The sequence below is a fragment of the Poeciliopsis prolifica genome, unplaced genomic scaffold (genome assembly GCF_027474105.1).
Source record: "Poeciliopsis prolifica strain line A6 unplaced genomic scaffold, Auburn_PproV2 SCAFFOLD012, whole genome shotgun sequence".
Taxonomy (NCBI): Eukaryota; Metazoa; Chordata; class Actinopteri; order Cyprinodontiformes; family Poeciliidae; genus Poeciliopsis; species Poeciliopsis prolifica.
In genome coordinates, this window is record NW_026562387.1 from 5,755,466 (window position 1) to 5,780,918 (window position 25,453).

The window sequence follows — 25,453 nt, forward strand, 5'->3', positions numbered from 1 at the left end:
ATAGCATTATGAGTGATTCTCGCGAGATTATTATTTAGCCAATCGCGGCTGATTAGTGGGGACACAAGTACCTTCCCAGTTTACCGGCTAGGTATATTAGCTCAAGCGAAAGGGCGTGAAGGGTAGAACGCCTTGGAAGGTGCAGAGCTGGCAGGTCAGTTAAAGCGTAGTATCATTTAATTTCTGTAAATGTGTACGATGCTCACTTAATGTGCTGAACTATAGGAGCCCATTATTGTGAGCCGGAAAGGGAGATGAAAAAGATCCGGTAGTATGACACAAAACTGCGGAACTGGTGAGTGTTTTTGTGAATGACTTAGCGTTGGCTTATAATCACTGCTGTTGTGTAGCCACTAAAGAAAAACTGATTGTACACTCCTTTTGATAACCAAAACGGGTAATTGAAGTATTTATTGAGCACTGGTTTTATAGTAATTTACATTTCATGTTAATTGATAATATGGTGTATATTTATTGAATGTTTCATGAATGTAATTTATATTGAATTTTAGATTTATTGCAATTGATTATGATAGAATTATTTATAATACGAAGTGTTATTTATTGAATTGTGTATACACTAAGAATGTTAGATCATAAATTATATTGAGGAAGTGGTCCTGTTTTGTTATTCAGGCCAGGTGGATGGTGAGCTAAGAGACCAGGCCTAGAGCCAAGGAAAGATTTCACCTGTTGGTGACAGAAGACTGCTTACTTCTCCTACCCAGCTGGTAGGAGAATCCTGCAAAGAACTCTGTTCCTTCTTTGATTGGACTTTCATTTACCCAGGACGTGAACCAAGTCCGGGATACTGGCCTTGTTGATGAGCCTGATTAATCCCCATTCGGGTGAATGGACTAAGGGGGGCGTGAGATGAACTTTGGGATCGATTAATTAATTAGTTTTTTGTCGTTTGTTGTTTTTTTTCCTTGTATTTTTCTTTTTTTTTATTTAATTGCTTTTTTCTTCCTTTCATCCATGGCTATGTTGCACATCCCAATGTGTGGTTCTAAATATGTATATATGATATTCACAATGTAAATACAAAACACTCGCAGCTGCAAAACTCTAGCCTAACTGCTCTTTCTTGAGTAGTACCTATTCTTCTGAAAGAAAAAGAGAAAGGAAACTGACCTATTATCTTTGTTAAAAGCCATTTATACTGAATAACAATTTAGGTTGTCTTTTCAAATATGCTACAAATGCATCAAATAATTTAGCCAAATTTCACAACTATTATTTTGAAATACAACCTCGTTACTGATTAACAAGTGGAGTCTGTCAACATGAAAGAGGAAGTCACTGTTTAATTTTAATGTTAGTGTCATTCTTCAAAGATGATTTAGATCAAATAACTCCACATGATGTGCTTTTCTGTTGATATTCAGAAATATGTCCAGACATGAATGGACAGTGTCAGTATTGACCTACACATGTTCAACACTGGTTGATTTTCTTGAAGGACATTGGGCTGAAATCTCTGTCCTCCTTGACCCACCCCTCCATTCTCATTTGAGTATATAAATTTTGTCACTTCAGTAGATCAGGGGGGATACGTGGTGGAGCGGGTCCAGAAGAACTGTGAGAGCAAACACTAAAGGACACCAAAGTTGACACAAAACATTTGTCAACCAGGCTGATATGTTAACCACACAAACTTCAACCACTGGAGCAGATTCAGCACCAGAGAAGGAGGGAGAATTAGAGATTATGAAGGGATTCGTTGTTGTTGGAGATGAGAGACACACTATTGGGTCACTACTGGGGCTTCGTGTTTGGGGGCCACTGGGGGTTTGACTCCAGACTTCCTCGTGTCATGAGGCTGGAGTGTATTGAACATTCTTATGGAGAATATTTGTAGACCTAAATACAAATGTTTAGATTTAGGTGTTTGTTAGACACACTCTCAGGTGGGATGCATCTCCCACTCAAAATATCTTGTATTACCATGTGCCATGTGTTTTCAAAAGATGTTATAACTGTTTTTATGTATGAATATGTTTGTTGATGTGATTACCATCACCCACAAAGAAAAATCATTCTCACCGCTTTCAGAGGAGTGCTTTCAACGCACTTCTGAAAGCCCCACTACAAGTTATTCCTGCCTTGAGCTTTAAACTCCTACCTTCATATAAAGTTCTCCAAAGAAACATAATTCCTCCCAGGGGGTTGGTGCAGGTCAGCCTGTGTCCAGTTTGAGTGAAAGGAGGCGCGTCCAATCTGCTATAAAGTAAACTTCAGCGATCAAGTAGTGGCATCGTACAAAGCCAGTGTGTGATTGGTCAGCTCTCCCGGCTTTAAATTCATCAGCTATAAACCTTTTATGAATAAATCCGCTCCACAAGTGAAACGCTCAGAGCAACGGAGACGACTGCAGTCCGGCATTAAAAAAAGAAAGTTACACTTTTTTTGTAATTATTGAGCTAAAATCAAAAACAAGCAACACTTCGCCCAGCGTGGAGAAGGCCAGGCAGTGCTAGGAAAGCATGTCCTGCTGCGAGGCCTATGATACACTGGGGGGAACTCCTTTATGTAGGACATCCTTAGGCTAAAGCAAAGTGAAAACACAATTATTACAACTAAAAAAACTAGTGATCAGGCCCCGAAATCTGGGTGTAGTGATGGGCTCCGACCTGAACCTTTAGAGACACATAGAGACAATTACAAAGTTGGCTTCCTATCACCTGAAGAACATTACCAGGTTTTTAGGACTAATGTCAAAAATATATATCAAATCCCAGCTGCAGCCGGTCAAGAACACTGCTGCTTGCATTCTCACTAAAACCAGAAAACTAGAACAAATCAACCAGTTTCTAAAGTCCTAACTCTCGCTCCCTGTAGTTCAGAGAGTGGACTTTAAAAATATTTGTCAGTTTATAGATCACTCAACAACACAGCTCCAAAATACACCAAAACCCAGATGTTGTTGCTTCAGCTTTCGACACTGCTCAGGTTTTTCAGCTAGTCTGGTTTGCATCTCCAGAAACAAACACAGATAGGAAGTATCAGCTTCTAATCATCACAAAACTAGAACAAACTTCCACAATACTACAAAACAGCTGACACACAGAACTGCTTAAAATAAAATAAAAAATCACCTGATTAGTGTTTCCTTTGAATAGCAGTGGATGGATTCAACATAATTGACTTGTATTATTGATTTTCATTATTGCATTTTGACTCAATGTAATGTTTATTGCTTGTTTCACAATTGGTGAATGCATTATGTTTTTCTAACACTGACAGGGTTGAAGTGGGTTGTAATGCTTTATTTTTAACTAAGAAGCCGGACTAGATCAAGAGGTCTGTTTGTACCATCTGAAAGAAAAAAAACAAAAATAAAAAATAGGTGAACTTGAAAGTAAACATCAAACACCAAAATGTAACCAAGACTAGGAGTTGAATTGTACCAACTCATACAACAGCGTCTTACTTGTCGAGGACGAACTTGAAAATGCCAAGAGCTGCCATTCCCAAGACTCCTAATAAAGCAAAAATCAGGGATCCTGTTGTACCTTTAACAAGATAACATTATGTTTCCCTTGATTGTTTTTCTTTTGTAAAGCACAGTTTGAACTGATGCAATAGTTCTTAATTAATAAAATGAACAAACAGATTAAATGTAGCCAGAATAACAGTTCTTAGGATATTTACGAGATGGCAAAGTTTTCAAACAATAATTTCAGCTTCTTTCCTAAATTAACATTTTATTCTGCTTAAAAATGTTAATATCTCAATATCTTTGAGGATTTTGAAAAGGAAAACGGAAGAGAATTTACCTTTTAAATTGAGCTTGATTGTTGGTGATCTCTGTTTACCCAGCTTATTTGAAGATACACAGTAGTACTGACTTCCCCCAATGAATACAACATTGTAAATTTTGCCTGTAGATACTTCAGTGAATTTTTCTTTCCCTTTCTTGAACCAGGCGATATAGGGTTGAGGATTGGCTCTGCTGGAGCAGATCAGCTCCACCCAGTTACCTTCTGACAACACACTTGATGGACCGATTAATGCTGAGGTGTTTTTAGGAGCATCTGATGGAAACGGGACATACATGAACCTAATTTATCAGAAACAGTTGAACCATGGCCTAATGACAAGATCACTTACATGAAACGCTGAGAGTCTTGTCTTTCTCTGCTGTCTTGTCTTCTAAATCCGCAGGATGTCTGGTGGAACATTTGATGTTGTATCCATCATGTTTGTCGGACAGAGTGATGGTCTCCTGAATTTTAGTTGTGAATGTTCCCTTTGTGTTTTTCTCTGTTTGTCTGAGAGAGTCTTGTTTGAGATTCCAGGTGAGTCCAGGTTGTGATTGTGGACAGGGAGTTGAAACTGAGCAGGTTATAGTGATAGACTGATCCTCCTTCAATTCACCAACAGGGATATTAATGCTCGGAATAAAAGGAGTATCTGAAATTTCACATCAGACACATATTTTACCAATTAAATTATTGTCCAATGCGTGTGTCACAGATGTTCACATGTAGAAAACATGAATGTTGTCTGTATAATTAATGCATTGCACATACATACATACATACTTATATATATATATATATATATATATATATATATATATATATATATATATATATATATATATATTATATATATATATATATATATATATATATACACACACACACATACATATACATATATATATATACATACATACATATATATATATATATATGTGTATGTATGTGGGCGGGGACTTATAACTGCAAGTCCCTGCTCAGAGCAGGGATATGCAGCCCCAATGAATGAGTCAAAGCTGAAGGAGACAGCTGCTGACCTAAGAGACAGAATGATGACCCGAATGACAACCAGACCTCCTCGGCGCCAATTACAACGGCTGAGTGAAGTACCATCAGAAAGCCTTATTGAAAATGTGAATGCAGAACTGAGAACGAACCCTACCAACACCATAATGGAAACCAATGAGCTGATCTACATCAGTGATCCTGGTTCCCCAGCACCTGACTTAGACCTTGTTTGGCCTGGCAACGTCTGAGCCGGCATGTTTCGCATCTTAGTATCTCTCATGATATGAGGTAGGCAGTAGCTTGAAGGGTCTTGCCTAAGGACCCAGACTGGATTCGAACCCCGCCCTCTAGGGTGAAGTACCATCAGAAAGCCTAATTGAAAATGTGAATACAGCATTGAGAACGATCCCTACCAACACCATAACAGAAACCAATGAGCTGATCTGCAACTCAGCATCAGTGATCCTTGAGATGCTTGGCTATAAGAGCAACCATGAGACACAATACCAACCATGGAAAAGACGATCAGCGGCTAAAATCAAGGTAAAAAGGAGGGAAGTGAGCCAACTATCAGAGCTCCACAGGGGTGCAATGAAAAGACCAATACCCAGAAAGTACCTGTACAGGCAGATGCCCATACCTGAAGCACTCAAAACTGCCAAGCAGAGGCTCCAAGCCTTGGCCAGCTGCCTAAAGAGATACACAAGGGAAAATGAAGCAAGAAGGATTAACCGGCTCTTCTCCACTCAACCAGCTAAGGTGTACTCTCAATGGCAGGGTAATAACAACAGAGCAGACCCACCAAGGCAGGAGACTGAACAATACTGGAAAGGCATATGGGAAAGGGAGGCGTCCCACAACAGCAATGCACAGTGGCTGATCTCTCTACGAGAGGACCACAGCAACCTCCCTGAGCAAGCCCCGGTAACCATCACTGTGACAGATGTTCAAGAAAGACTCTCAGGCATGAAAAATTGGACAGCACCAGGGCCTGACATGATCCATGCCTACTGGCTAAAGAAACTCACTGCCCTCCATGAGCTACTGGCAGCCCAATGAACCATGCTACAAGTGGGATTCACCCTGAATGGTTACTGAAGGGCGGACAATCCTAATCCAGAAGGATCCATCAAAGGGTCCAGTCCCACCCAACTACCGACCAATAACCTGCCTCTCCACAACCTGGAAGCTCATGTCAGGCATCAAGATAAGCAAACACATGGATAAACACATGAGCACGGCACAGAAGGGTATCGGTGTAAATAGCAGAGGAGCCAAACACCAACTCCTTGTAGACCACACAGTTGCCCGAGTCTGCAAAACCCGACACACCAACCTCTGCATGCTTGGATTGATTACAAGAAAGCCTATGACTCAATGCCACACACTTGGATCATTGAATGCTTAGAGATCTGAAACATCAACAGGACTCTGAGAGCCTTCATTGCAAACTCGATGAGGCTGTGGAAAACCACCCTTGAAGCCAACTGCAAACCACTTGCACAAGTGTCCATCAAATGTGGCATATACCAAGGAGATGCTCTGTCTCCACTACTGTTCTGCATAGGCCTGAACCCCCTCAGCCAAATTATCAACAAGACTGGATACAGATACCAACTCAAGAATGGGGCCAACATCAGTCACCTTCTCTACATGAATGACATCAAACTGTATGCCAAGAGTGAGCGAGACATCGACTCACTGATCCACACCACCAGGATCTACATCACGGACATTGGGATGTCATTCGGACAAGCGAAGTGTGGTTGGATTTTCACAAAGAGAGGGAAGGTCATCCGCACAGAAGGGGTCTCACTCCCACAAGGAACAATAGCAGACATAGAGGAGAGTTTCAAATACCTGGGAATACCACAAGCAAATGGCAACCTCGATGAGGTCACAAGAAAGGGAGCTACAGCTAAATACCTCCAACGAATAAGGCAAGTCCTGAGAAGCCAGCTCAATGGCAAGAACAAAATCCATGCGATAAACAGCTATGCCTCGCCAGTAATCAGATACCCTGCTGAAGTAATTAGCTGGTCAAAGGAGGAGATAAAAGCCACAGATATTAAGACTCGAAAACTACAAACAATGCTTGGAGGGTTCCATCCCAAATCCAGCACCCTGAGACTGTACACGAGCCGCAAGGAAGGAGGCAGAGGACTAGTGAGTGTGAGAACCACTGTCCAGGACGAAACATCTAAGATCCATAATACATCAGGAACAAAGCCTCAACAGACAATGTGCTCAGTGAATGTCTCAGACAACAGGGAACGCAGGTTAAGGTGCCAGAGATACCATCATGGGAGGACAAGCCTCTACATGGGATGTTCCACCAGCAAATAACCGAAGTGGCTGATATCAGTAAATCCTACCAATGGCTGAAAAAGCTGGACTCAAGGACAGCACAGAGGCCCTCATCCTGGCCGCCCAGGAACAGGCCCTAAACACCAGAGCAATAGAGGCCCAGATCTACCACACCCGACAAGACCCAAGGTGTAGGTTGTGCAAGGAGGCCCTGAGACAGTCCAGCACATAACAGCAGGGTGCAAGATACTGGCAGGGAAAGCGTACATGGCGACATAAACCAAGTGGCAGCATTGTGTACAGAAACATCTGTGCAGAATATGGACTGGAAACCCGAGATCAAAGTGGGAAACACCCCCAAAGGTGGTGGAGAACCCCAGAGCTAAGATCCTGTGGGACTTCCAGATCCAGACAGACAAAATGGTAATGGCGAACCAACCAGACATTGTCGTAGTGGATAAAAATCAGAGGAAAGCCGTTGTGGTAGATGTAGCAATACCAAGTGATTGCAACATCAGGAAAAGGAGCACGAGAAACTGGAGAAATACCAGGGCCTCAGGGAAGAACTGGAGAGGGCCTGGAAGGTGAAGACCACAGTGGTGCCTGTGGTCATCGGGGCCCTCGGGCAGTAACCCCCAAACTGGAGCAGTGGCTACAACAGATCCCAGGAACATCAGACATCTCAGTCCAGAAATGTGCAGTCCTTGGCACAGCCAAGATACTGCGCAGGACCCTCAAGCTCCCAGGCCTCTGGTAGAGGACCCGAGCTCTCACCCACCCGTGGTGGGTGAGAAGGGATTTTTTTTTACAGTACAGACCAAATGTTTGGACATAACCTTCTCATTCAATGGGTTTCCTTTATTTTCATAACTATTTATAAGGCAAGAAAGCCCACTTATTAATATTGCCGGGGCACACGTGTGAAGTGAAAACCATTTCAGGTGACTACCTCTTGAAACTCATCAAGAGAATGTAGAGTGTGTGGAAAGCAGTGATCACAGCAAAAGGTTGCTACTTGGAAGAAACTACAATATAAGGCGTATTTTCAGTTGTTTTAAATTTTTTTGTGTAGTACATATTTCCACATGTGTTAATTCATAGTTTGATTCCTTCAGTGTGAATCTAGAATGCCAATAGTCATGAAAATAAAGGAAATTCATTGAATGAAAGGATGTGTCCAATTTTTTATGTGTACTATACATATACAGTATATTTACATATATATATATATATATATATATATATATATATATATATATATATATATATATATATGAATAAATGTTGAAATAAAACTACATGCATTACCATTGATGTCAACACAGAGTCTTCTCGATGTGTCACTACCAAGACTATTTCTGGCCTCACAGTAATAGTCTCCTTCTACAGTAGGAGAGGCAGTAAAGCTGTAAATCATATTGTTATTTAGCTTTGTGGTTCCATTTTTGTTGTTCCTGAACCAGGTGAAGTTGAATGGATGCTCAGCCTTGGTGCTGCAAGTTAGCTCAACCCAGGTACCTGGTCTCAGCAGACCTGTTGGATACATATTTGCCTTGGTGTCTTTAGGAGCGTCTGAGGAAAGTGAGATGACATATTTACTTCATATGGCTTTGTTACTAAAAATTTTATTTCAAAGAACATTCAAAAAGCTTTTACTCAATATCAATATTTAACTCAAGAATGATTATCCAATCGGAGGGCTATACCTATTTGCTTGGTTAGATCAAGATAGACACTCTATTTTGGTGGCCATTTAATGTATACACACACAATATAACACACACATTTTATTTTTGAGATGCTGATATTTATAACTCCAGTTCCAAAAACAGCTATGGAGAAGATTAAGATACCACTATACTGAGCCCCATTGAAAAACTCATGGTTATTCCACTAAATATTGATTTCTGAACTCTTCTTGAGTTAAACCATCAGCATTATTCTTTCTTAATATGTTTTCTTTGCACTATATGAGATCTAAAAGCACTAAAATTCTCTGTACATACAAGATATTTTCAGTGCTTCATCAAATAAAAGAACAATGATACTTTTACTTAAACATATACCAATAAAAAAATAAAATCAGAGAAATTGATCATTTAAAAATTCTCTGAATTTTTTCCAAAGCTGTGTGTATGTAAATATATAAACTGGAAGAAATGAAATGGTCTCATAAAAAAAAAGACAATAAAAAACAATTAGTATTACCAAGTTTATCAACACGGATCTGACGCGAATTCCCAACACCAAGGTCATTTCTGGCCTCACAATAGTAGTCTCCTCGCTCCGTAGCATTGAAGCTGTAAACTTGATTCTCAGATACTTTAGTGGATCCATCTTTGGTCTTTCTGAACCAGGTGAATGTGGGTGGAGGTTTGCCTCTGCTGGAGCAGGTCAGATTCACCAAGGTACCTACTAACACCGAACTGAACACTGTCTTGGATGCCCTGGTTTCTTTAGGAGCATCTGAGGAAAATGAGACACATATTTACTTTATATGGGTATGCTACTAAAAATTTTATTTGAAAGAATATTCAAAGAGCTTTTAAATCAACATCAATATCATGTAAGGTAAGATGTTAAGGCTGCTGCAGTTCTTTAAAACCTGAAATATTTCAAAACTTGTTTTTAAAACTTGTGAAAAGCTGTTACTCACAATCTCCAAAAGATGTTTAAGTTATGTATTTAATTACCTGAAACATTCTAAACATTTATTGACCTGTAATATTTCTTTTAATAACCCAAAATGATATGTTTTCTACTGAAACAAAGAATATTTGCATGGAAACAAAGGCAATTTATCAAATATCACAAACTTTTTTATTATAAATTGATCAAGTAAATAGAATGAACATAAATTATGCTGTGCTAATATGATCACTTACATGAAACACTGAGAGTCTTTACTGACTCTGGTGACTGTTTGAATCCTCCAGTCACAGGATATTTAGCAGAACAGCTGATATTAAATCCATCATGTATGTATATCAGAGTGATGTTCTCCTGGATTTTAGTTGTAAAGTTTCCATCTGTGTTTGTCAGTATTTGTCTGATAGAGTCTCTTTTGAGATTCCAGGTGAGTTCAGGAGGTGAGTGTACACAGGGAGTATAAGCTGAGCAGGATACAGTTACAGACTGACGCTCCTTCAGATTACTTCGAGAAACATCAATCGTGGGAGCCCAAGGAGTTTCTGTGGTTTCAAACCAGACATGTCATAAAGTGAAACACAACACAAAATACAGTATTGATTACTTGGACATTATACCTACAACTACAACACCATTTTACTCATCAACAAGCTTTTAATTCCATGAAACATTTCCTTTATTGACCCTTTACTTGAGACAGACTGATGCAAACTCCGCCATGGCAGAAGTCAAAACAACCAATGTGCTCCTTTAAAGCCAGATGAAAATAGACATCTATAACCTTATATCCTTCTATTTGGTTGATTTCTCTTTAAAAATGGTCACAGGATGCTGTGTGGTCGGCTGCACAAACAGGCAAGGAAGCAAAGCAAACTTGCCGCTTTATCTTATAACTTGTAGTGAGGAAAGATACGGCGGTGCTGGACAGCAGCCGTCAATCATAATGACTGTCATCCCTCAGTGTAACTGTGGATTTCGTCAAAGAATACAATGCTGACATAGTGTAAATTACAGTTGGCTGAGACTGTACTCAATATTAACAATTCTCTAAATTGTAATGCTTAATGACTTCGGCTCCTAAATTTTGGTTTTACTTTTGTTCTGGGAATAAACAAGATAATCTGCAAACCTGAATTTAAATAAATAACCTTAGTAAATTGAAAATGCATTGATAAAAACTTCTCCCTAACATTTATTTCTAATTTGTGATAACATCTGGTTATATTTGCAAATTCATCATTTTACAACATAACTAAGCTAAAATAGACTCACCGGCCACTTTTTCAGGTTCACCTGTCCAACTGCTCATTAACACAAAAGTCCAATCAGTTAATAATCACATGCTTGTAGGCATGTAGACATAGCCAAGATGATCTGCCGCAGTTTCAAGCGAATATCAGAATGGGGAACATAGGTGATTTACGTGACATCGAATGTGGCATGGTTGTTGATGCCAGAGGTCAGAGGAGAATGGACAGACTGGTTCAAGTTGATAGAATGGCAACAGTGACTCAAAGAACCCTTTGTTACAATAAAGGTTTAAAGAAGAGTATATCTGAACGCACATCAAACCTGGAGGCGGCTGCGATACAGCAGAAGAAAACCACACCGTGTGCCTCTGCTGTCAGCTAACAACAGCAAACTTAATGACCACAGTGTACACATTTTCTGATGGCTACTTCCAGCAGGATAATGCAGCATGTCATAAAGCGCGAGTCATGTCAGACTGGTTTCCTGAACACGACAATCAGTGCACGGTGTACCTAATAAAGTGGCTGGTGAGTGTATGTTACATAGAAAAGACAGAAAACAGCTCTCTTACCTGCAACTGTTAGCGTCACAGAATCTTCACAATATGTTGCAGCAAATCCCTTATTCTGAATTCTAAACATGTACTTGTCTGCATGAGATGCTTTTAAATCAGAAATCCGAGTTGTGCAGTTTGTACTTCTCAAATCTCCAATGAGTTCCATTTGATGGGTGTTCACTGATCCGCTGCTGTTATAATAAATTTTAGTTGATGAAATAGTTTTAAAATTCTTAACATATTTCATCCAGACTGCGTAACTGGATGAGTTGCTGTCAAATTCTGGCAAAGTATCAAATCTACATCGGATGTCCACACAAGATCCAGACAGAGCTAGTATCTCATGTGGTATATGCGCATGGATGTCTGAAATATGACCACAATGAGCCACAGCACCTGTAAAACAGATGAATGATGAAAATAACATGAAGAAAAATCATCCTGTTACATCGACTATCTGATATGAAACTGAACTATGATTCAGCTTCATGTTAGGTGTGAATCATTTGAACCATATCAGAATAAAATATTTCAGACTATAAGTGATTTATGTGACGTCTCCAAATAAAAGGGACTAAACAAACAAACTCACCTGGAGGACCGAAGACAATCAGTAAAATGCCGACTATCAGGATGTTGTTATACAGGTGACAGAGCTTCTTCATCTCTCTGACTGGAACAAGCTGATGATGAGATTAATATTTTTAAAGCTGTCTCTTGATCAAATCAGAACTCAAATGATTAAAAGGCAGCAATTAAACATTTTGAAAAATATGTCATGATTATTTCATAGCATTAAAATGATTCTGTAATATAGTAAAAGTCAGGAAACATACATAACGATAAATCAAATCAACACAAACTTACCAAAAGAAACCTGCAGCTAAATCAGAACCAGTTTAGATAAAAAACTGAATGGATTTTAGTGGATCAACAGCAGGTCAGACCACCACTTTCTATGATTCAGAGTAAATGTGATGGATATGTAACCTTTCTCTGTTCGTCGTAGGTTGACTTCACAACAAACATTCAAGCTGGTTGAATGTTTGTCATATGTAAAAGTCAGACATCAGACCAGCAGTTTGTGCCACAAAGTTAAGGACAGTAAAAAGGCACAGGCTGACTGTCATAGTGTAGTGGTATTTAAAATAAATTTACATTAAACATCTACATAGCTAATCTTTTCTTCTCTATAAATGAAGATATGTAATTTTACTAGATGGAGATTACACACACTTTATATTAAAAACTAACACACGACTGAGAACTGACATGTTACCTTTTATCAAAAGTTGAAGCAGAGATAACAAGAGAGAAGATCAAGCTGGTGTTAACATCAGTCCAGGCCCTATACATTAAATAAAAATACAATAAATAACCCCAAACAAACTACAGAGCAATTGTTCCTAATAAACAGTTGACATCAGTTAACAGTTGTAAACTCAGAGATAGCTTAAATGTGAAATATTAATTATGAAACAGCAAAAATATATACAAATCATTACAAAACATTAAACACTGCATAATATTAAATTAGTCTAACATACATGTTAAAATATAGTACTGTAAAGAAAGCACAGAGCTGATCTTAATACATACCAGAGTTAAAGATGGCAAAAGGGGACGAGCCTACTGTTACTAGTTGCTACGGTAACTACTGCCTGTTAACAGCAAATATATTTATATTTAGATGTAAACACACATCTAAATATATGTCTGGAAAATCAGAATGACAAAATCATGCCAGCCTTTTAAATTGAAGAAACACTTTCCAACATTTCTGTGATCCAATAGCACTCAGACGGTTTTACAAAGAGTTGTGGCCGTAACGCATCTTAATCCAGTGTAAAGCCAGTTTTATATTGCTGACCAGGTAATGATAATAATAATAATAATAAAAATAATAATAATAGATTTTTAAATGAAATTTCTAAGCTATATATCTATCTATCTATCTATCTATCTATCTATATATCTATATATATATATATATATATATATATAGATATAGATATCTATATCTATATATATATAGATATATAGATATATAGATATATATCTATATATATATATATATATATATATATATATATAGATATATATATATATCTATATATATATATATATATATATAGATATATATATATATATATATATATATATATATATATATATATATATATATATATGTTGGCCAGACTGTCTGCTCAGGTAACCAGATACACACACACACACACACACACACACACACACACACACACACACACACACACACACATATATATATATATATATATATATATATATATATATATATATATATTTTTTTTTTTTTTTATATATAGTTTTTTTTTCATCACTTTTATTAATCATATAATGTAAACCAAAAGAAAAATGGTGGGAAAAGCGGGAAAAGCAATGCAGATAACTGATTTAGATCAGCGAGTAATTCTGTGTCCATGATCTCCGAGAATGTATGTCAGTGTTGAGTACAGGGAGTTGCACTCAGTGCCTTCATTGTCTGTGGCAATGAGATGAACAGCCGTGGGTCAGGATGACAAGCGTCCAAAGTGCCCAAAAAACAGAGTCAAAATTCTATTTTAAAGAGGAATTTAAAGCTACACCATCACTCTTTCCTGTATTCTGTTTATTCAGAATGCAAAGCATTTTTTTGGTGAATTTGAAATATTCTTACAGAACAAGTTACCAAGATTGAAGATGTATTGAGCTTTAATAATATAAATACATCTTCAGATTCAAATGACTGAGGATGAGATCTTTTCAGGTCAACAAGTAGTATTTTTATGTAAATAGTCAGTTTAAAGGGGAACAAACATGACCAGGGCTATTTTTGGACCTTGCTCTCATTTCTGGGATAAAAAAATCAACAGAGACCGAAGTAAAATTAACCTGTACAACACTAGAGGGCACCAAGCAGCTGCCAGGCTTTAGGCTCCAAATGAATATATCTATTAGAATAATGTAACTAGTATTTATATTAATAAATGTCTTGATTTTATGAAATTACTAATATAATTAATTCAGTTATCTTGTCTACGTTATCTCGCGCTCTATCTGTACATATATTTATAGATAGATATATTTACAGACAGACAGACAGACAGACAGACAGACAGATAGACAGACAGATAGATAGATAGATAGATAGATAGATAGATAGATAGATAGATAGATAGATAGATAGATAGATAGATAGATAGATAGATAGATAGATAGATAGATAGATAGATAGATAGATAGATAGATAGATAGATAGATAGATAGATAGATAGATAGATAGATAGATAGATAGATAGATATAGATAGATAGATAGATAGATAGATATAGATAGATAGATAGATAGATAGATAGATAGATAGATAGATAGATAGATAGATAGATAGATAGATAGATAGATAGATAGATAGATAGATAGATAGATAGATAGATAGATAGGTATGTATGTATGTCTATACTTATATGAGGCTAAGTCAAATGCAACGTTTGCATTGAGACATAATGTACAATAATATGTAATACAATATGAAATAAGCTACTGAAGAAAAACAAAAGTAAAAATTACAACTAGATTGTATTGCTGTGTTATAAAGAAAAGAGTGATTCTCTAGCTCTCTAACAGTACCGAGGTCAAACCCGAATTTGCCATGAGGTTACGTCATCATGATAAATTAAGGTCAGGCATCTCAAACAAATATTTTGAAAACAAACAAAAAAAACAAACAAACAAAAAAACTTATGCGAGTCATATTTTACAAACTAACACAAAACTTCTCTGTTATTTGTTCATGTTATTTATTACTTGATAGATCCGTTTATAAACCTGATTTTAATTAACATTTTTGACCACTAGATGGCGGTAAGATATTTTCGTTGCTTGCCTGCTACCCAGAAAGCTAAGAAAAAGAAGAAAACGTCAATCATATGTTGTAAATTCCACCTCGCAACGCTTTCTTTAAATTTCCTTATTGGTTGCGGGAATGTCACGTGGCCTTCAGTGGCTTTGTTGGGCGGGGTTAGTCTGGTCCTGACGCGCTTTCGCCTCACTAACGTCTTCACTTTCGGTTTGAGTTGTTGCGCAGTTTTTGCCGTCGTTTTTATACGAAGAGAAAGCACCGTCTTCTGCCAGAGACCGTCTTAAAACAAAGAATCATGAAGGAGTTGGTTTTCCTGGTCATTGTTCTCTACTCGTCTCATGCTGTTCTGGCTAAAACAGGTAAATTAGTTGTGTGTCGGATTTTGTTTTGGTTACAGCGGGTGTACGGGACAGCAATGGCGCTGTGTTACAAGGAAGAAGACTAGAAAATGTACGAATTCACTCCTGACCGTGGATATAACCCGGATAGGTTACTAATTTATTGTGCAGTGAGTCAGCTTAAAATGAGACGTCTGTTTTAGAGTAGCTGTAAGAAGCCTTATTACAATAAAAACAAAAAGTGTCTCTATGTAACGTGTTAAAATCGTCCTCGGTAAATGCATAGAGTGTGTGTTGAGTCGGAAACTGGTTTTTAAAACACAGAGACCTGCTGTGTTTCTCAAAATGACCTCCACAATTTATATCTATTTTTATTTAGAAAATAGATAAACAAACACTTAACTGGCTTCTCTTAAATAGAGTTAATTTTAAAAGAATATGACTTTTTAAATTCTATATTCTGTACTGTTTTATGAAATATCCAACTGCATTTAAAGGATGTTTTTATTGACCAAGGCAATTTGATCATATTACCTCAATAAACTGTTGGCATATGTATTCAATGATAAAAAGAAAAAGCTTTTTGTTAAGGTTACTTTGCATTATTGTTTATTTATAGGGTTTCGCCTGGTGTTTAACCAGGTTTCCTTATGTTCCCATGTACAAACCTAGAGAATAGATGTGATACAATGGCATCTGCCGTGTCATATGAGTCAAACAGTAACTGTTGTTGTATTGCTAAAAGTGTATCATTTTGTTGACTTATTTTGTATCAAAGCCTTTAGTTCAGTTTGTTTTACAGGGGCCAATTTTCAATAACTGTCATTTTACAATGCAAATAGGCCCAAATCAAAATTGTCAAATAAAACCAGTCCTATTCAAATTAAATTACATACATTTCAATTTGATTCTAGTTACATAGCAATCCAGTCAGATTCAGTGTCCATGTCAGCCCGGTGGTTGGGTTCGAGGGCAGTCATTCCTCCAGCAGTCCGTCGTGATCTTGAGTTAAAAAAATCTTTAAAGTCGACAGGAAATTTGAAAATATCACTTTATAATTATGTATTATAGGAAGATTAACACCTGAACACCAGCTGTAAGGTCTGGAAAAAAGCGCAAACATTTTAAAAAGACTTGAATAAATAAGCTATGCTTAGCCTGGTGGCCCGCCAGGCTCATAAAACACTGGGGGAAACCCTGAGTGTGTTATGCAAAATTGCTCACTTTGCTGCAATGCCTGTTCCTGACAACAGTAAAGTGTGATTAGAACCAGTTCTTATCCATTGTTTATTACCTCGTCATGGGCCTGGAGTTTGTGAAATGGTTTCACTGTATCAAACAACACCTTAATTGAGTCTTAGAAAACTTGTTACTTATGAGAAAACAGTTGGCATGACTTATAACGTATATTATATTCAAGATGTTCTTCATATTTTCAATTTTACCCATGAAGTAAGGATATTTTGAGGTTTTTATATTCACCTTAAGAGACTGAGACTGTGTCTTCTGCGTAAGATTGTAAAACATGTCAAAGTCCAAGAGTTTTATGTTCTTTGTGGACTTTAGCTGGGTCCAAAGTGCAGCTTGTTTTTTGTTTTTTTTGTTTTTTTTGATGGCTATACAAGGTGTTGGTGAGGCCACACCACCAACTGGTAGATCGAGTCACTAGAAAACAATAACCCTAAGAGCGCTGTTGGACTGTAATTGTGGTAAATTGTATTCCTGAGCAGGAATGTGTGGTTGGGGCTGTAGAGTTCGGTTTTATCAAGTTGTTTTCAACATCCGTCTATTCAAAACAACTTCTGTTGGCGTCTTGTCTTTTGAGACTCTCTCGGCTGGGACAGCGTTTGATGTTTCTGCTTCTACGTTCAAATGCAGCCTTGTTCCTCATTCCACTCAAACAGGTCCATCCGCTGTTGGTTAAGTTAGCAAGAGAAACATTCCCAACCAAAGATGTCAGCGGTTTTAATTACTCACTGCACAATGACGCTAGATGAGTTTTGAAAGCAAACACATTTTCTGGATTGGGACATGTTTAGGATTCATATATTTATCTCCCAGCTTCTTCCTTTTTTTAAGTTAATTGGTCTCTTTGGTGTTCTTTAATTGGCCCTTAGGGATGACATTAGATGTGCATTAGTATTAAATGTAGAATGTGTCAACCTTAAAAAAGCATTTGTATTGGTTGTGTACATGATAAAAGAGAAAGAACTGAATATTTCTTAAACCTTAGAGAGCTGCGTAGTTGTGCAACTACCTGTGACGTTATATTCGAAAGTCACTGACAGCGGCAAAGAAAAAAAAACACACACACACCTTCGGTTTTCCAAATGCCATAACTTATTCATCGCTGTCATTTTAAGACTAACTAAACAAAAAAGTGTATAATTTTGTTGACTTGTTTTTGAAGATGTGTTAATGCCGTGTGTGTGTGCATGTGTGTGTTGTCAGTGTCACCAAAGGTGCAGATCTACAGTCGCAACCCTGGGCTGTACGGGAGCAAAAACGTCCTCATCTGCCACGTCAGCGGCTTTCACCCACCAGAGATCAAAATCGATTTGCTGAAGAATGGACAGGAAATAGCTGACGTCAAGCAGACTGACCTGGCCTTTGAGGAGAACTGGCACTACCACCTCACCAAGCACGCAAATTTCACTCCAGCGGATGGAGAGCGCTACATTTGCAGAGTGACACATGTGGGAAAGACAACATTCCATGAATGGGGTACTGCTTTTAATTTTTTGCACCTTATTGATAAAGTTGTTTGGGACCCGAATGAGAAAGAGGACCTTGTGGAAACTCAGTTGAAAGATATTGTTTTCCACTCTACTTTAGGCTTCTGGCTAATTGGTGATATACAATATACATACTTTTTAAAAATGATTGTCTGGAAAGTTATTCATAAACTAACATAATGGAATTATTTCTTTTTTGTGTGTTATTGCAGATGCTGATGTGTAAGATGTACACACTGTTACTCTAGGTATGTACCACGATAAAGTTTCTGTGCATTCATAAAATCCTGTTTTTCCATGAGTTAATTTTGGCAACAAAAAAAAATCATGGAACTTGACACGTTTTTTTTTTTTTTCCTTTTTTGTGTAATCCACAGGTGTCTTCTGCTTGTAAAGGATGAAGTTTGGAGTTTGCCTATAATGCTGAATTTGTGAATTTTGGCTCTCACAGAAAGTAAACAAGAACTTAACAAGTAAACAAATTGGAACTTAAAAGTGTTTTTGAGCTTTCCGAATAGAGTAAGGTAAAATGACACCTAAGATTGAAAGCGGAATAACTTTTGTACGTTTCATTTTCCTTATTTTGTCTCTGATTATTGTCTTGGATCTGGCTATTTTAAACTCGTCTTACTTTGAGTCAGCATGGCAGCCATGTGAACAGCAAGTCAGACTAAATCTAAAAAATACTAAACAATCAAAATGATATTTACATTTTGTCATTTACTATATTAATCACATGCAGTCTCCTTTCTGATGGTGTGAGGTTAGAGCAGACTAAATCTGCATTTTATCTTAACTTTTATGTTTTATCTATAAAGCTTCAAAGGTGATTAAAGAAAAATTCTGTTGGGATGCAATAACTTTGAAATGATTTCACTGGATTTTTGTATATATGATTTAAACATAAAATAAAATTGGCTAAGATTTATTTCTCTGCTTTCTTTCATTTTGTTTAACCTGAAAACGTCTACAGTCGTAGACAGGAGAGTGAACGCACTCTCCTGTTGCACTCAAGGGTTTCATGGGTTGTGGGTCATAGTTTTTTTGGGGGGGGGTTTTATTTCTATTTTGTTTTTTTCTGACTAAATCAGATAAATTGTTGAAAACTCAAATTATAAGCACACCGGTCTATGTGGGGAAACGGGCCTCTTTCTGACCTGGGAATGTTGGATTCTGGGAAAGAAACTTCCTGAGGACAAAGAACTGTTCGTGTTGAGCCACAGCGCCCCTGGTGGCAAGAGAGAGACTGCAGCCTTATATTTAGAAGTAGCGTGGCCTAAAGATGGTCCTATTATCCCTGATGTTGGAAATAATAGACATGCTTGATATTTGAGATGCAAGCTCACTGAGGAAGGTGGAGCAGATCTGCCAGTTGGAGGTATTTAATAGGACTGTTGAAGTAAGGAATGGTTCATTTTTGTATTTTATATGCACTTAATTTGGTTGTTTTTTTGTAAATGACACACTGTTGAGGCCATAATAAGAAAAAAAGAAGCAAAAATTACAAGCATAAAGTCATAAAATTAGGAGAATACAGTCGTAGTATCCCGAGAATAAAGTCAAACCTGAAGTGAATCGTTGCTGTATTTAAAACATGTTTTCGGCAACTGCTGCAACCGCACAGCTAAATAAGAATAAAAGGAAGCAGGAAAACCTCGTATCATTAAAAACTGCACTTCTAATGAAGAAAGCGTTTTTGAAAATCATAATATTTACATTGAGGTTTATTTCTGTAAAATAAATCCCAGAAACATGGAATATGTTGACATAATACATTTTAATACATTGGATTCGAATGTCATTCAAAGAAAAACGTATATTATTGGTGGAAATGTATTAACAACAAACCAAATAACTCAAATTCAGTTCTTAACCTCGAAACAGCATGTGGTTTAGCAATATCACACATGAGTATTTTTACATTCTGAGTTTTTTGATGACTTTATGAATCCACTACAGCTTTTCATGCAGAAAATAGTTAATATCCAAGTTTTTGTGTCTGCTCTGTCCAACATTTCATTTGCAACTGTGCCCTCACAAGTTCTCCAACTGGAGGCCTATGCAATTGTTGTGTGTTTGATACGCACATTAGAAATCTGCATACCAACCAGCATGCCAAACATTCAGACAGCTGCAAACTGTCAGAATGGAATTATAAGTTATTATAATTAGATGCTGAAAATATGAATCAGTGCATACTAAGCTAAAAACTATCACGGACTAATTAAACTGATCTAAAATCAGACAGTCAACTTATTTCACAACAAATCTAAAATCCAATATTTCCAGCATTAAATAATGACAGTTTAAGCCTCTAGGTACCGTTCCAATATCCTACTTGCATCTCTTAAGCAATACGTTTTCTTGTTTATTGATTTAAGTGAAACTGTTTGCAGCATAAATCAATGATGCCTCATTCGTGACCGGTTTATTCATCAGCACATGATCTGTGAATGTGTCATCTTTGCAAGTATGGAGTCACTTTTTTCCTTCAAAATCATAGTTGTCCATTTTAGAGCCAGTGTTTCCTTCTTTGCAGGTGTTTCTGAAAGGTGCTCTGGGTAAGAGAGCGCCGTCAGAAGTGGAACTGCATGACATGGTCGGAAAATTGACGTAGATTCCATAAAAAGACAGAAGTCCGACCAAATGAGGCGTTTGGACGTTTCATTTTGAGGAGAAAAGGAAAGAAGAAAGCAAGGAGATGGAAGCATGTGGTTGCTTTGCTGCAAGAAGGACTGGTGCGCTTAAAAAAAAAACAAAAAAAGAAAAGAAAAGGAGATGGCTTCATGAGAAAGGAACAATTTGTGGAAATGTTAAAGCAACATCTCCAGACATCAACCAGGAAGTTAAACCCTGGGCATAACCGTGTCGTCTACCTGGACAATAAACGTAACGTCCAAATCGGTTGAAAGTCAATGTTTTGACTTTCACAATAGTTTGCTTTTCACAAATAGCAGAACGTTGTGAATAGTTTGTGGAAGGAAACCCAAAACATACAGTTTTAAAATTAAAACAATCGAGAAAAAGAGAAAAAGTCAAAACATCTGCGGGACGTTTCACTGGACGACATGTAGGCTGACTGGTTTCGTCTTCACCTGAGCGTAGAGGCCGTCCACAGCTTCAGTCCCGTTTCCAGCTCTGCACACTTTCACTTCTGAATACATGACGCTCTGGTGATCCGTCTCGTCTCGGGCTCTTTTAAGAGACGGTCTCATCGCAGAGAAGTCGATGTCTCCGTAATGGAGGTCCTGGTTTTCTGCGGCGCTGGTCGACTCTTTGAAACCCGAATTCTGGAGAGAAAAAAAAAAAAAAAAGCAAAATGTAGCCTTTGATTCAGCTGAATTCGCTTTTCCATTTTTTTCCTCCTTTTAGGGTGTAACAGACATACAGTCAAAAACAATGTATTATTTTAGCACACAGAAACCGAAAATATAGATGTTTATCAATACCTTGGAAAACAAACATAAAAACTTGTGATTTTCTGACAGGATGCTTGTATTTTCTCACCTCAGACTGACGAAAAGCTGAACATTTAAACTTCAAGCGCCTAGAAAAAACAGAAGGAGTGAGTCAGCATTTCCAAAGTAAATCCATCGCAAAGACCTCATTTCTGATTTCTTCTAAGAAGTGACTTGTTCCAAGTCATGCAGTTGGATTATACATCTTATGCTCACCAAATGATGCAAGTGCCACAGATCACAATGATGATCGCAATAAATCCCCCAGCAGCAGCTCCCCATAGTGCATTTGTTTTCATCCCTAAAATAAAAACAGCAGCGAAAGTTAAATGAGATTTCGCAATCACAGGCCTGCATAAACAATGAGATTTTCAAAAATGTCCAGATTTTTGGGTCCAAAATATCATTTATTTACAGGATAAATATTGTACTATTTCCTCTGCTACTATTTATGAAAATATGTGGAGGCATTTGGATATTAAGAACATACGTAACATAAGTAAGGGCTTAGTTTTGGAACACTTTAACATCCTATATCAATGTAATTAACAAAGAAATTACCATGGTCTTTTAAACGACTCCATGTAGATGTCTGACTCCCAAGAATATTTTTTGCCTCACAGTAATAACTTTCCAGATCTGTCATGTTGGTCACCTGGAGTTTGTAAATCGGCCCCACAGACACATTAATGTCTCCATGTTCACTGATCCTGAACCAGGTGAATGTGGGTGGAGGTTTGGCTCTGCTGGAGCAGCTCAGCTCCACCCAGCTACCTGCTGACACCAAACCTGATGGACTGATGGATGCTGAGGTGTCTTTAGGAGCATCTGAGGAAAATGAGACACATGAACTTTATTGATCAGAACCAGCTGAACTATGACCTGCTGACAGGATCACTTACATGAAACACTGAGAGTCACTTCTGTCTCTGCTGTCTTGTTTCCCAATCACAGGATATCTGGCAGAACATCTGATGTTGTATCCATCATGTGTGTCTGACAGAGTGATGTTCTCCTGGATTTTAGTTGTAAAGGTTCCATCTCTGTTTTTCTCTGTGTGTCTGAGAGAGTCTTGTTGGAGATTCCAGGTGAGTTCAGGAGGTGAGTTTGGACAGGGAGTGAAAGCTGAGCAGGTTACAGTGACAGACTGATGCTCCTTCAGGTCAGAGGTCACATTAATGCTGGGACTCCAGGGAGAATCTGGGGTTTCAAATCAAATAAACATACAAAAGTATGCATTATTTAAACACTTTCTGGTGATTTTCACTTTGGAGCACTGAGCGTTTCCTCTCTTTCTCAGTCTAAATAAATCTCAAAGTCCCACTTTTAATCTAATTGCTCAGAATCTTATAAAACTGTGACACAGTCATCAGTCTTTAAAATAAACATGACTGATGTATATCTAAAATAAAAATCACAACCGGCATGAAGCTCACATTTTGTTTAATAATTCAAAATTTCTCACCTCTGACTGTTAAGGGAAATCCACTGCAGGAAGCTGTTGCCCGGAACTGCGCATTTTCAATTCTGAAGAAGTATGCGTCTGATTGTTCCCTTGTTAAGTTGCGAAACACAGTTGTGCAGTTTTGTCTCTCCAGGTCTCCCGCAATTTCCAGCGGATACGTTTTTATCGACCCACTGCTGTTGAAAATCACACTTGCAGAGGAGTCTTCAAATCTAGAATCCGACTTGATCCACACCCCAAAGTTTTTGCCCCTGAAGTTGCCCCTTCCTTTAGCAGAAAAGTTGCATGGGACTTGTAGGCACGACCCACTCAGTGCTTCCAGTTTTTCTGGCGTCGTGATGAACAGGACTGCTTTCTTACCAGGCTCACATTCATGCAGAGTGCCTGGAAACGCATCGTCAGCAAGACGCACAAATATAACGTTTTAGGCACATGGAAACATACTTAGCATTCCTTTTTCCTGATGTGCTGTTCACTGATAATTGTTGAAAAGCTTACCCGAGACAAACTGAACAGTTAGTAAGGAACAGATGATTGCCAAACTGAAACACATCTGGGAAGCTGCTGATTTGGAAACCAACAGAAACAAAATTGACTTGAGTTCACTCTATGTTAAATAGTTTTCCTTCTTTATGCCAACAATAATTCAGTTTTGTCCAATTTAATTAACCACAATACATATTTTTTATTATTAAATACAGGCACATCCAAAAATGTTTAATTAATAGAAAAGTTAATAGAAAAGTTTTTCTTACCAGACCAGCACACAAGAAGTCCTTTCTTTATCCAGTGATTTGATTTAAATGTTAGCTGTATTTTATAGGACTTCATTTCTTAATGCTGGTAGCAAAAGAGGAAGCTTCTTTAAGGAAGGACTCATTTAAATGGTTGCACAGTTGCAAACCATCACATGACGCCTCTTGGTAAAATGTTATTTTGCTCAATATCCTGCCAGAAAGAACATCCAGTGTTCAGTCATTGGTTTCAGAGCACCGAGCCGAGCCGCCCCTCCGGCTGTATTCAGCATCCGACTCATGAAAGCAACACCCTGAAGTTTCCTTTTTCTGATTTGATCAGATCACAAATCCCTGATCATATCCCTTCATTATTTTTTTTTTTAAAAAACAAGGATTTAACGTGAAGATGACGAGAAATTATAATTTTTCACAAACGTTTTGCAAATAAAATCCAAGTGAGGGTGACTTCCATTCAGTCGATTCCGTCCGACTTGATGCTTTACAGACAAAACTACATTTTGCTGTAATTTTAAGCGAGTATTTTTTGGGTTTGTCTTAAGAAAGTGTGACTGTCGCTGGGATACTTTAATTTTTATGCCTCACCCCAGATTCTCCGGATTTAGAATTGGACTTTGACTGGGCCATTCTTTAGCTGATTTTCAGGCTCAGTTGGCTTCCCATCAGCTTCTGTGTCACTGCTGAAGAAAATCTCCACATTTCTGGTTTCCTCACAATGACTAAATATTTCTAAAGACGCCCCTTTCAGACTTATTTTCCAATAAACGGCCAAAGTATTCAGTGTAATTCCTCTAATTCAGATTCATGTTTCAGTGAAATGTTCTGCAGATAACGATCCAATCCAATCATCTGTTTCTCCATCCACAGATCTTATTTATATCCTTCCCCTTTTATCTTGTTAGTTTCTTGATGGAAACATGACAGAGGAATTTGTTATATACCAATTCTGGCTTCATCTCACCAGAGCATCTTTTTCTACGTGCATCTCCACTTTTCTTCTGGTGGTGCTCGCCACGCTTCCGTTGATGTGCTAATACTAATAGTGGTCGTTTCAGCAGAATGTTGCTTCTGAGCTCTGGCTCTCTGCAGCTCCTCAAGTTACCATGGGCTGCTTTGGTTAGCTTGAAGCTACCAGGTCATCGAATGACGCTGAATAAGAAGGTCAAAGGTCGGGATACAACAGACAGAGGCCTTCACAGAACAGTCGGATTTCTCTAGGAAAATTAAATTGCAGGCAAAATGTACAAAGTGATTGATTTCTGAAGGTAACAAGTTGCATTATGGTTCT

At 37.8% G+C, this 25,453-nt stretch overlaps 1 protein-coding gene and 1 pseudogene across 1 annotated transcript; one reads left to right on the forward strand and one right to left on the reverse strand.

Annotated features, from left to right (window-relative positions):
• Window positions 1-3,248: 3,248 nt before the first annotated feature.
• LOC129364664 (B-cell receptor CD22-like) lies at window positions 3,249-24,231 on the reverse strand (annotated as a pseudogene).
• LOC129364659 (beta-2-microglobulin-like) lies at window positions 15,603-19,415 on the forward strand. The gene is made up of 4 exons (XM_055037445.1): window positions 15,603-15,773; window positions 18,204-18,476; window positions 18,700-18,735; window positions 18,865-19,415. Exons 1-3 carry the CDS (start codon window positions 15,710-15,712, stop codon window positions 18,711-18,713), a joined length of 351 nt encoding a protein of 116 aa, XP_054893420.1. The 5' UTR covers window positions 15,603-15,709; the 3' UTR covers window positions 18,714-18,735; window positions 18,865-19,415.
• Window positions 24,232-25,453: the final 1,222 nt, after the last annotated feature.